The sequence below is a fragment of the Ornithodoros turicata genome, chromosome 6 (genome assembly GCF_037126465.1).
Source record: "Ornithodoros turicata isolate Travis chromosome 6, ASM3712646v1, whole genome shotgun sequence".
Classification (NCBI taxonomy): Eukaryota; Metazoa; Arthropoda; class Arachnida; order Ixodida; family Argasidae; genus Ornithodoros; species Ornithodoros turicata.
The window spans coordinates 8,262,504-8,274,769 of record NC_088206.1 but is presented as its reverse complement, the minus strand read 5'-3'; the positions used below and the strand labels follow the sequence as shown (position 1 = coordinate 8,274,769).

The 12,266-nt window shown below is 44.7% G+C and overlaps 1 protein-coding gene across 1 annotated transcript; it reads left to right on the top strand.

Moving 5' to 3' along the window:
• Nucleotides 1–5,323: 5,323 nt before the first annotated feature.
• Nucleotides 5,324–11,540, top strand: LOC135397606 (astacin-like metalloprotease toxin 4). The gene is made up of 3 exons (XM_064629216.1): nucleotides 5,324–5,439; nucleotides 6,909–7,084; nucleotides 11,265–11,540. Exons 1-3 carry the CDS (start codon nucleotides 5,348–5,350, stop codon nucleotides 11,531–11,533), a joined length of 537 nt encoding a protein of 178 aa, XP_064485286.1. The 5' UTR covers nucleotides 5,324–5,347; the 3' UTR covers nucleotides 11,534–11,540.
• Nucleotides 11,541–12,266: the final 726 nt, after the last annotated feature.

Below are 12,266 nucleotides of genomic sequence, written 5' to 3'. Positions count from 1 at the left end.
CAGGACGCACATTCTCCCAGGGTGTCAGTCGTGACGTTGCCCACCTCTGAGCCCTTTCACCATCAACCACCACCACCACCACCAATGTGGGGCCAAAAAGAGGAAGCACGTTTTATAACGCGAGGAAGACAAAGACGGACTACGCAGAAATAGTCCAAGAAATAGTCGTATAGTCCCATCGAAAACCGCAAGCCTTGCGCGTCACCACCACTACTGCCGTTGAAGATAGACCAGAAGCCAGGAGTCATGTTTAATAGAAGGATAGCACTGGCTTACATAACAAATAAAGTAACAAAAGACCGGAGGCATCAAGGGCGGTTTCTTTGTCTAAGCGTGTAACTGGGTAGAGGAGAGGGAGAAAGCTAATGTCAAATGGTAATAATAATAATTGGGTGTTTACGTCGCGAGACAACTGAGATCATGAGCGACGCCACAGCGGTCGGTCTGTGGATTGCTTTTGCCCACCTGAGGGTTCTTTAACGTGCAATGAAAGCTCATTACACGGCACCCCGTATTTAACGTCCCTCGCGGAAGACGGCGTGTCTAAGCAACTTGTACCCTGCCACCAAGTTGCTGGCGTCCTCGGCCGGGTTCGAACCCGCGATCTCGGGATCAGAAGGCGAACACGCTACCGACTGAGCCACCGAGGCCTAATGTCAAATGGATCCGCCACTGGCTTCTAGTTAGTGCCGCCTAGCAGTGATGGACAGTAGTTAACTACATGTAGTTAAACTACTAGTTAACTACCTGATTGTAGTTAAAAGTAGTTATTAACTACTTGCAGAAATGTAGTGACAACTACTAGTTAAACTACTATTTTAAGTAGTTAACTACAGTACGCCAACTACTTCCGCAAGCTTTACGGCACTATTGTGCTTCCGAATTTTACCTTGAGCTACTTGTTTGATGAGAACGGAGCTGCAGAGCAATTGTGTCGCGCATGTATACTAAATCTTCACTTATAATGCTTGTCTAGTAAAGCCTCATTTGCTGTGAAATCTCGCCGCAAGCTTTGTATTTGGCGATCGTAGCAATGGCTTGAGCCAAACTTTATCATTGCTTGTGATTCATATTTAGGTGCCCAAGAACACTACAAGGAATTGGTGTTTATGAACAACGTTAAGTAGTTATAGATGTAGTTAAACTACATTGTAGTAGTTAAAAAAGTAGTTCTAACTACTCCCCTGAAAAGTAGTTGAACTACTAGTTAAACTACTCAATCTCAAAGTAGTTAGTATAGTTATAGTTAAACTACTGTAGAAGTAGTTAGTGGCCATCACTGCCGCCTAGTACCCACCTCAGATTGTATTCATTACCAACGCAGTTGAAGACAAAGCTTTTCGGGCCCCTATGCGCCTCAGTTTTTCGTCGTATAAACGTCCGACCGATTTAACATAGCGAACCAGAATTACACCCAAAATCCTCTAAAACCCTATGAGAAAACAATCAAGGTGAAAGCCACGCTTGTTAACCTTTTATAGGTAGCTACCCTGTAACCTAAAAAGCCGATCGTCCGTCCTCTCCTGCGATCATTCTTTATTGAGAATGTATGGCGTTCTCTAAGAAAGTTCAATTCCTTATCGCGAGGCTCACTTAAATTAAATAACTTCTACGCAGAGAAGTGTCAACTATGGGATTTAATTATTGATCCTGCTGAGTATAGATTGTGGAGTCCTTATTACTCTGTCGACTCCACCTAAGAACAGAATGCACCCGCGCAAAGCTACCGTTCATCTTATCTTCTGTGGAAGACTGCGGGTTGGGACAATGCGCAGGATAATGTCCACCTTATCATCGACATTCTCTTTCGGGGAAAGGGGATGTGGATCAACTGTGAAAGGACAATCGCCCAACGATATATAAGGACTTAGGTTTCAGAAGGTACCCGTCTGCGAGAGCACATCAAGATGGCTTTCACATTAAATGCTGCGGTGTTGTTGTACCTCATTTTTAAAGTCGCCCGCGCTGCTCCATATGAGGGTAAGTCTTTCGTATTGTATGGTTATTGAGTTGTATATTGTGTAGCATGTATTGCATTTGAGTAGAGGCAGTCCTAGCAGTGCATCCAGCCAATCGGTGACGTTAATAAATTTCGTAATGCGGATAACGCTGGTAGTGTTAAATTGATACCGTAACCCAGGTCTTGTTAATACTGTAGGGACAATATTCATCCCAATACAATACTCCAAGCATCCAAGTCTTCGCATTCCCATTCCATTCTTAGGATAGCTTCCGCCATCCCATTCAAATTCCATTCCGGGCTTGATAAATCTGGAATCATTCCGGAATCATTCCAACCCGGGAGTGGCAACTCCGCAACCCTGCTTGCATGCGAGGCTTGCTTCCACAAACACGTCCCATCCTTAATGACATTACACGCTCTTCGCACGCGAATTCCGTGTCAAACACGTATTATAAATTTTGAACAACTTTGTCCTTTTAAGTTGGGGACTTGGAAAAGACGAATAAAAGGCTGCAGTACACTCATTTTCCCCAAAAAGAGGTTTCCAATCGTAAAGGTCATTCTGGGGTAACAGCTCCATGCGACGAGCCTATACTTCACTCCGGCATAGTTTGTAAAAAAAAACTAGTAGCCGTCGCAGCACAGGATCATGTATCCAAAGCACACGTGTGCACTGCGTGACGCACACCGTTAACCGATCCTCCGACGCTGTCGTTCCCATTTAGGTGACGTGCTTGTGGGCGCTGGCATGTTCATCAGCAACCATCTGCAACGCATGTGCTCTTGACATGCCTCGAGGCAGTCTCTGTCTTATGGACGTGTAATCACTCTTTTGGTTTGGTGTTAGTGGTACAGTAGGCCGCACAGTTTTCTATGTGGTACGTCGCGCATGGGAAGTTTAAGCGGTGACGGACAGAATTAATTCGACCATGGACTAAACAATTTTCTCATTGTAGGGGGAGGGGCGAGAGTCTAGATAGACACTGCACTGGTCCCCGAATTGTTGTTAGTGCGCACAATAGAGAAGGATGTCTTGGAGAGTCGACTTGTCGCGAACGGCAACGCCACCGAGCTGTAACAGCGACACTAAATCGCATCCAGTGAATCAATGAAGCGTTTTGACACCACTAACCCTTCCGGATAATGTAGGGCTTTGGTCCTCACTACGAAGTTGATCATTATATTTTCAATGGGCAATGGTGTCGGGGTATCGTCTATATAGGGTGTTTTCACATGACGTGAAACGAACGCGTTTGGTCGCCATGGTGGTGGTCATTTTTTTTTCAGCGCAGCTGCCGAGATTGTCTAGCATTGGCTCGAAAACGAAGCTTTGAATGGTGTTTTGAAACCCGGTCGCGTCCTTCTTTTATCTCGAAGACACTTCGTCATTGTCGTTCTCGCACTTTCTTTTAAGAAAACTATGGTTGTCGCATTGAAAAATGTGTGCAGTTTGTCATCTTTCAATGCGGCTAGCACGAAAAGTGTCCACCAGTGGGAGGTGCTTACGAGCATGCCACGTCACTGCCACGTCACAATGCAACGTAGATGAAACCCCCCTATATCGATGAAACACCATTAAAATAAAGTTGTTTCAGCGCTGTGTCGACGTGGACAACGTTTTGCGTGCTGTTGGCTGTAGTCCCTCTGCAATGCGCTATTGGTTGAGGTGCCCGGGATGAGAGGGAGAGAGAGAGAGAGGGAGAGAGAAAACATTGTAACTATAGTATATGGGTGATCGTTATGGGAGCATACGTCCGCTGTTGCAGTTTGACTTTCTTACGTCACCTTTTCCTTCGTTCTCGTTTACCCAGGAACCAGAAGGCAGGCGAAGAAAGCTCTCGAAAACCCACTGTTGATAGAAGGGGACATCTTGCCGCGGCAACCGCACGACGTAGGACTCCTTTTGTTTTGGTTATCATCGTTAACGCTTCAGCGACACGAGCGAATTGTTCGTTAGTTCAGGATGTGAATTCGAAGTCACAAAGAAAAACTGCGCCAATTTCATCAAACCGTAATAAGGTATAAGTCATGCCTATGCGCGTTTCCCACAGTTCCGCGCTCGAAGAGCCATGTCCGTTTTACATCGTCTGTTGTCATGCATGAAACATGGGATGGGGATTTTAATTTTTCACTTTTGTCGTTAATAGGGTATGAGAATACAAATTTAGGTTAATCGTTAACAAAAATTAAAAAACAAAATGTCTCGAGGGACAGGGAACAGACCGTTGATTAAACACTTATCAAATGGAAGCTCTCAGATATACCTTGGCGTTGATCGAACATTCAAAGTTCAAATACATGAACAGAATATTACAGACAGCAAAACGTACTATTTGTTCCTCCATCAGGATTATTAAAATTTGTTTTCGCGTTTTCTGATCTATCAGAACCTTCCAAAGATTGCACACGTGATTAGTCATCGATGCGACTACTTTTCAACTACTTTAACATGCAACAGTGAGGTCAGGTGTCGTGTTAACAACTCCCAAGCAAGTTGACAGTAACGCCACTTTTTATTTGATGTCAAAGCTGTCCATGTTATCTCTGGGAATAAATCGAGACGTCATCTCTTCCAGCGCAATGCCATCGTGGGTAAGAAATGGCTGTGGCCGAATGCACGAGTGCCTTACGTGATCGACAAAAAACTTAGTAAGTCCATATAACTTATCAGAAAATTAACGAAGCATATATTGACTTTCCTTGCTGCTATATGTAAGGCACTACAAATACCCAGGGGACGGCCACAGTATAACAGGAATGCAGATATGTAAAAGCGTACCATGTTTATTTAATCTTTTTTCGCTAATTAAGTACTTGTTGACTTTGTCCGTTCAGGCTCTTGGAGGTTCTATGCGTTGTGCTTGTCCCTAGACAGAGCTTGGGCTCGGTTCGACTGCATTGCTGTTTTAATCTATAAACATATTAAATTTAGTCGAAGTCTGTGTAAATACATTTCTTTTATGAATTTAACATAAAAATTTTGCAACACATATGCATTCAGACTGACATATATGACTATGTAAGCTCACGTCATATCATCTGGGCAGCTGTATACAATCTCTTATTCAGAAAGCGTCTGGGATTAGATGGAGGGTCGCATTGACCGCAAGCGGAAGCTGTTTTAAATATTATCCATTTTCACGAAGAGGATCTGCAAAGATGCGACAGGTTAGCGTTCAGCACATTAGCTCGTAAATGGATGCCATCCAGCAGGGCGAAAGCCAAACCACACACTCTTGTCAATACTCCATCAGCAGTTCGGTCCGCCTGCTTTGTGCCATTTAGTAAATGAGAACAACACAAAGGCGGTTCCTCAAGATTCTATGTACAGGCAGCAGTGATGACGCAACTGAACTTGTAGAGAGAAGGAAGAAGAAGATTGTGATGGCACTGAAGGAGATCCACGACAAGACCTGCATCCGTTGGGTTCCACGGAGCAATGAAACGGACTATGTCGTTTTCATTCGAGACGAAGGGTGAGTTGTGTATGCTCCATTAGTATAGATGCGTAGAACTTGCGGGTTTTGAACACAGCCAACGCCATCTATATAGATACCGAAGGCCTCCCCTCCCTCATTCGCTACGTGGTCACATTTAGTCGGGATTCGTCTGCTGACTGGGATTCGCCGTTCGGAGAATTAAGAACTCGCAAATGATGGCAGTTAACTTCGCAAATTTGAACCTGTAGACTAAAAGTGCAACACGCGTCCCAGAAAATTTGCCTCGAGAAAAATATGGGACCGTATTGCGGTTTATTTTGTTTTTGCATTTAATACGCGGGGACGTTATACTCGCAGACGACAGTGGCTCCCCATGCGGCTGACGGTGGCTCGTGTCCATGGCAACGACCACTGAAAGCACGTTCGCTGTTGGCTACGGCCGTTGAAAACACAGCCTTAATTGGCTGACTCTCATTTGTTACCTCTCACGTCGACGAGTATGCAGGCTTTCTATTGGCGAATTCGGGTGGTCATTTCGTGGCAACTTTTTTTTTTTTTTTTGCCAGATCCCGAGCTGTCATGTTCGTTTGGTCAAAGCGAAACAATCTCGCATGTTCGCGTGGCGCTTTCCGAGCGCCTGCATGGAATTTGCCAGCTAGTACTTTTTTCGCCCGGTCTCGAAACGACTGAGCAGCGGGTTGCCCAACTATATCCGGTGCCGTCACATCCGCACTGCAAGTGTGCCGAGGGCCCGCATTGGCTAACACGTCGAAGTTCACGAGGATTAGCAGACGACGAAATCCGAAGACGAGCGAGCGACCGCGATGCCCCTTGCGTGATCCATGCGGCTAAAACCGCTACATTCCCGGCACTCATGTTCAGATGGCAACGCTCACGTTATCCAGCGCAGGCAATTTCCGATCGCCAGGCCGTGTTGCCATGAAATGACCACACGAATTCGCCAGATGTCTCGGTGGGGTTGAAACAGCTGACTTTCCTTTACGTAGAACATGGGTTACGTCACGTACTGTGCACTCTTAGTCCCGCCCATCATGTTCTGTATTGTAGTACAGAAGCAATTTTTAGCGCCAAATTCAAATAGCATGTATAACTCGTTTTGTCTTAGGGTAGCTTAGCGCTTCTGCTTGCATACTTTTGCGTCCAATATGTCAGTACGAACACAGGAGTACTGGTAGGATACAGGATACAGTAGGATACAGGAAAGTATGTGAACGTTATAGGGCACAAGCAAAATCGGGCGCGGAGTGCTACACGACGGTCACATCGGGACGTTACGTAATGGGTTTTATGCCCGTGTTGGTCATTTGGTTGCGTGCTGCGTGCCATTAAGCCTTAAATCCAATTCGTTCACATCGCACGGCAATGTGAAAAGTAACAGAATCAATTTACTGGAGCCAAAGCTTCAGTTGGAGCAATGTTTATAATATTCAGTTTTAACAGTCAGAAATCAGGCATTCCTCAAACTAACGTTTAACTCCTTCCAGGTGTTACTCGCACGTAGGCAGGGTAGGAGGTCGCCAAAATGTCTCCCTAGGCGAAGGATGCCTTTACCATGGAACGGTTCTTCATGAAATGGGACATGCCCTTGGCTACGAGCACGAGCACATGCGCTCAGACAGGGACAAGTATCTCACTGTTTACAAGGAGAACATCCTACAAGGTACATATGATATGACCGTCATGACCCGATACTGTTGTGACTGCTTGAGCGCTTTGAGTTGTTTGTTTCACACATCACGTTGTTCATAAAATGAGATAGTTCTTTGTTACCTCCCGTACACTTCAATCATTGCTGGCATATCTGCGAGTCAGAAATCTATAGATGGCTGCAAGACATATATGTTCGATGGCAGTTCTTGTTTTAAATTCATTCCGATTTGTGTCTACTTTGTTTTCACAGTGACCTTAGCCAAAAGTTCAGCAAGACAAAAACTTAGAAAAGGGAGAGAAATAGTGGTAAAGTAGTCATCCCTCTCCCCTATAACTATAACTAATGCATATTTGTTAAAACAGGAACGTTTTCGGGGTTCTATTCCAACATTCACAAATGCCGCTATTCCAATGTGTAACGAAGGGCCTATATCCGAAGCCGAACGATAATCTCATGACAGCACTTGAATCCCATCTCTTACTGAGTGGTATCATGTTCGCAACACAAACGAAACGCACATTTATTCGAAATTGACGCATTATCTGTTTTAATCAACATTGTGCACCTCACCTTCTTTGAAAACAATATGACGTACACTCAAAGGGCAACACACTGACAGTACTCAATGGAGATACTTAAAAAGAGTGCACAGATAACAGTGATAACAACATATATACAAACTGTTCACGTGATGAACTTGTTGCGGGGTGTGTGCGTGTTCATGTGACGACATTCGCCGCAATCGATGTTTGCGTTTCAAGGGGCATTCCATGTTCTGAGATAGGAAGCGAAAAGATCACGTGGCCAGGTTATGGGTAAGTTGCTCAATAGAGATAACTAAGTTACACCTGCAAAAATAGCAACAGAGCCACAGTTATAGTTATGTGCCCCTTTTTGAAATGTAACTATAGTTACAGCTACAGTTACCACGTTAACGTAACTTAGTTTTGTTTAAAGATGAGTGCGTTGCTGGTATACCCACGGATACCCGTGCAAGTTTGTTATTTGCGGGTACACATTTCCGTGTCACCGGGGGTTGCGGGTGAGGTGCGGGTAGACCCGCACTACCTCTGCGGATTACGCGGGTATACCCGCAATACCCGCAGGCGCAAAACCAAGCCGTCGGATTTTGGTGTTAGAATCATGGCGAACATTTGACACAAACTACTTTCCTTCGAAGTTGTTTGCCACGTAGGGTTATCTTTGGCTATCTTTCGACACCAAGACTGGAACACTTCGCATTAGTAAGTTGGCAACCAGGTCAGCAGTTGCCACAGCGTACGCGTAGAAAAAGTGGCTCACAAACGGACAGTGTCCTCAGCATCAATAAACCATTTCGTGCCGTCATGATCATGTGGCATAACTGAAACATGCGTATGCTTTGGGCTGCGGGTATATATCGGCGGGTGTGCGGATAGGCGTCGGGATGTGCGGATGCGGGTTGAGCCAATGACATTGCTGCGGACGCGGGTGCGGATGCGGGTTGTGCCCACGCGGGTGCAGTGCGGTTGCGGGTACCAATTTTCATACCCGCGCTCATCTCTAGTTATGTTACAGTTACTTTCTAAGAAAAAAAAAAAAACAGGTGGACTATAAACGTAACTCTTAAAAATGTCTGTTTTAGCATTTGCGCTGTCCGAGCACAGTTACACCGTGCTATAAATAGAGGATTTACCCATGGGCACTGAGGGAACCGGTAGGAGTTAGATCTAAGGCAGGGGTTCTCAACCAGTGGGGAATTCCATTTAGGAATGTCTCTGTGTATAGTATAGGAGAAGGTGGGGCAAGATGAGACAGAAATTTGCAATTGAACACGTAATTTTTCTGTTTCATGTTTCTAAAAAAAGAAAACTAGCCACAGGCACATTCTCAGGGGTCTAGAGCTTCTTACCCGTAAATGCAGAGCGGATGTAGCCGGTCTAAAATAATCATAGAACAAGAAATTCAAAAATGCAGATTGTCTCATCTTGTCCCAACCCTCCGGCCAAGACGAGACATCGCGGGGGGGCAAGATTAGACACGTCGTGGTAATGAGCTATGCAAATTAGTTTTCTTTTTCTTTTTTCATTCCAAGCGGACAAAGTGAAGCCAGTGGGCCCCTACACAACCCCCTTGAGCTCACCGCCCACATGACGTACAATTAAACCACGCAGAACCCGGCTATTTTGCTCCACCGTACTTCGCAAGCGACGCATCGGCAGCCTGATGTGTCGCTGGTCGCTCGCTTTTGCGCGCGTTTCTGCTTTGCTGGAAATATCCTGAGGAAACAGGAACATTTGCTGGAAAATCCTAGACGATATGCAAAAACGGAATGTCTGAGGAACAAGCGTCAGGCCAACTAATAGTTGACGTATCCGTTCCTAAATTATATTAAAATTAAATTGCATTAAATTTACATTACATTAAATTTTCGCGTCTTGCCCCGTGCATATCATGGAATGCATTAATTTTTCTGTTCAACACCGGATAACCAATAGTGCCCTTATTTTGTATATATCTAGCAGAATGAATAAAGAAGTAGGATGCGAAATTACATTGACAGAATAAGCCTGCGAAACGCTGCTCCACAGATAATAAGAAAAAGGACTACAGAAAATCGCGCCTATTTGGCGAGTCTCCACACTCGTGGCTGAAGTAACTGATTTTTTTTCCCTCTCTCTCTTCAACGCATGCACCAATCCGAACCATTCTCACGTGTAATAAAGCGGACATGCAGAGCCACCTATGGGTGAAATTTCAAGCGCATGGAGCAACGCGTCTCTAAGACGGGCGTCGTCGAGCAAAAAATGTCGCGTCTTGCCTCGTGTCTCATCTTGCTCCACCTTACCCTACGCGGTGCTTTTTTCGTTATCCGTTACATACTTAAAAAAAAAAATGCAGTGAGAGCAGCACTGATGCCATTTCTGAGGGCGGGTTACGCGGTCAGGCGGACGTCCTCTCAGACTGTTGGACGACTAATTAACCTAAAGTTCATTTGATAGTTTTAGTTTACCGTTTCTGCATCTCCGATACGACATCCGCTACGGCGTTGGTCTCATGGCGCATGCGCGACGATATCGGAGCTTCGCTAGCGTATCGCCGGTACGGATCTCCTCGAGGAATAGCGTACCGTGTTATCGGAGACGTCACGCAGGTTGCGGGGCTCCGCGAAGAGAAGAAGACTAGGGAAACTACGCGAGAAGCAAGATGACGGTACGGACTCCCGTAGCATTTTGATGCTGCTCAAAATGGATTGCGATTAACCCTTTCGTGGATGCAACGAAATAGATTGCAATAACAGAACTCCTCAACAATGTAACATCGAAAGGCTACACGGTTCAGATTTCTGGATTTGCCGTGCGAGAGAGCTATGACGTTAATTAACCGTACCGTCTCCTTCCAGGGTGTACTGAAACGTCAACAGCGTCTGTCTCGCGTATCGTGATATCGTTTCTGATTACTGTCGCGTGTGCCCTATACCGGAACGTTGCGAAGTGGTTTACTAAAAAACTCACTTTTGTTAATTTTTTTTTAATTTAATGAATTGGAGGCGACCATTATTTGAGTCCACCCTCCTCCTCATGAATCCAGCAACAAGCATGTACTTTGAAATGTAAATCGCCAAATTGTGGTATGCAAATGAGGCTAAACCAGAGCTCGCGATAAAGAATACTTTCAAGAAACTCGGAAGAAGCAATAAAATTCCCTTCGTTAAAAAAAAAAAAATTACGCGTGTATTGCTTTGGAGATAACAAGTAGGGGGATAACACTTTGACAAAATGGGTGCATGAAGCAGAAAAGATTGAGAACCACTTGTGTAAGGTGTTCCTGGCTGCGTATGATATGACAAAATTCGTGGAATCCCTGGTCAGCAAAAACGTCAAGGTGTTTGAAGCTTCGAGAAGTCGACACCAAGGAACTGATGCGTCGAAAATATTGCAATACCCGGATCACTGAGTTACAGTTATATTTTACAGTTACTTTAACCAAAAGCAGGAACTAGTTACCTTTACAAGTTACCTGTGTAGAAAAGTTACTGCAAACAGTAACTAATTACAGTTACGTTACTTGCAGCTTATTTACTACCCAAGACTCCACGCGGGTACCAGAGACAACGTCCCATCAAAAACGATTCCAGTGCCCATCGCGTCCTCTTTAATGCGATTTGTTGTGCTCTTTGTATGATGTTATCCCGCATATATCCTTGCAGATGAGCTGGACCAGTTCACCAAACTGAAACCACGATCGAATCGCCTTCTCACGCCGTTCGACTACGACTCTGTCATGCTCTACGGCTCAACCGTGTTTGGCAAAGAGGAAGATTCAATAACAATGACCAAGAAAGATGGAGGAATACTGGTGGAGACCTATGACAAGACTGAACTCTCCCCTAGTGATGTGACGGAAATGAACCTACTCTACAAGTGTCCCGGAACACGCGCCAAGAGCGACGTGGCAAAAAGAAAGCGCACGGGATAGGGGAGATTGCAGCGAGTTTACGAGCGTCTGTGATTTGTTTCGCGAAGCTTATGCTAGCACACAACAGAGGCCCTCGCAGGTTCCTCTTGCGATACAGCTTGAATATATAGACACGTATAGTCTTCGAGAACCAACGTTAACTGAAAACGTCTAGAAGAAGCTGAGACAATGACACATAGAAGGCCGGAGACAATACTTACGCTTCGTAACGGCCACTTGCATAGTTCAATGAAAGAATGCTGGTTGATGAAATGGCGCTTCCGCTGCCGGCGCTTTTAATGCATTAGCATTAGGGGTGTTAAAAAGGGAAAAGCCGTATGTACGTGTGTGTGTGTGTCCGTGTATGAGATGGTGAAGCCTCATCGAGGCAGCGGTGTAAGTGGACATGTAAAGGGAATATAAGAGGGTAAATGTTAACGGGGGCAAATGATTTGAAATTGAAGTAGTCGAAGGTAATTAAGAGTAAGAGGTAAGAATAATTGAAGGTAATAATTAGAGGTAATTCAAGGGAATTAAAGAAAGAAAGTTGAGTTTAAAGGTAATGAATGTAAGATATATGTAAGTAAGAGAAATATTAAATGGAATTAAAGAATATCGAAGGATACCGCAGGTTATACCGGAGGTAATTCAATGTAATTAAGGGTAATTCACGCAATTGCAGGGGAATTGAGTGTAATTAAAGCAAGTAAACGTAATTAAAGGTAATTAAGGGAATTCAAGATTACCTCATGTA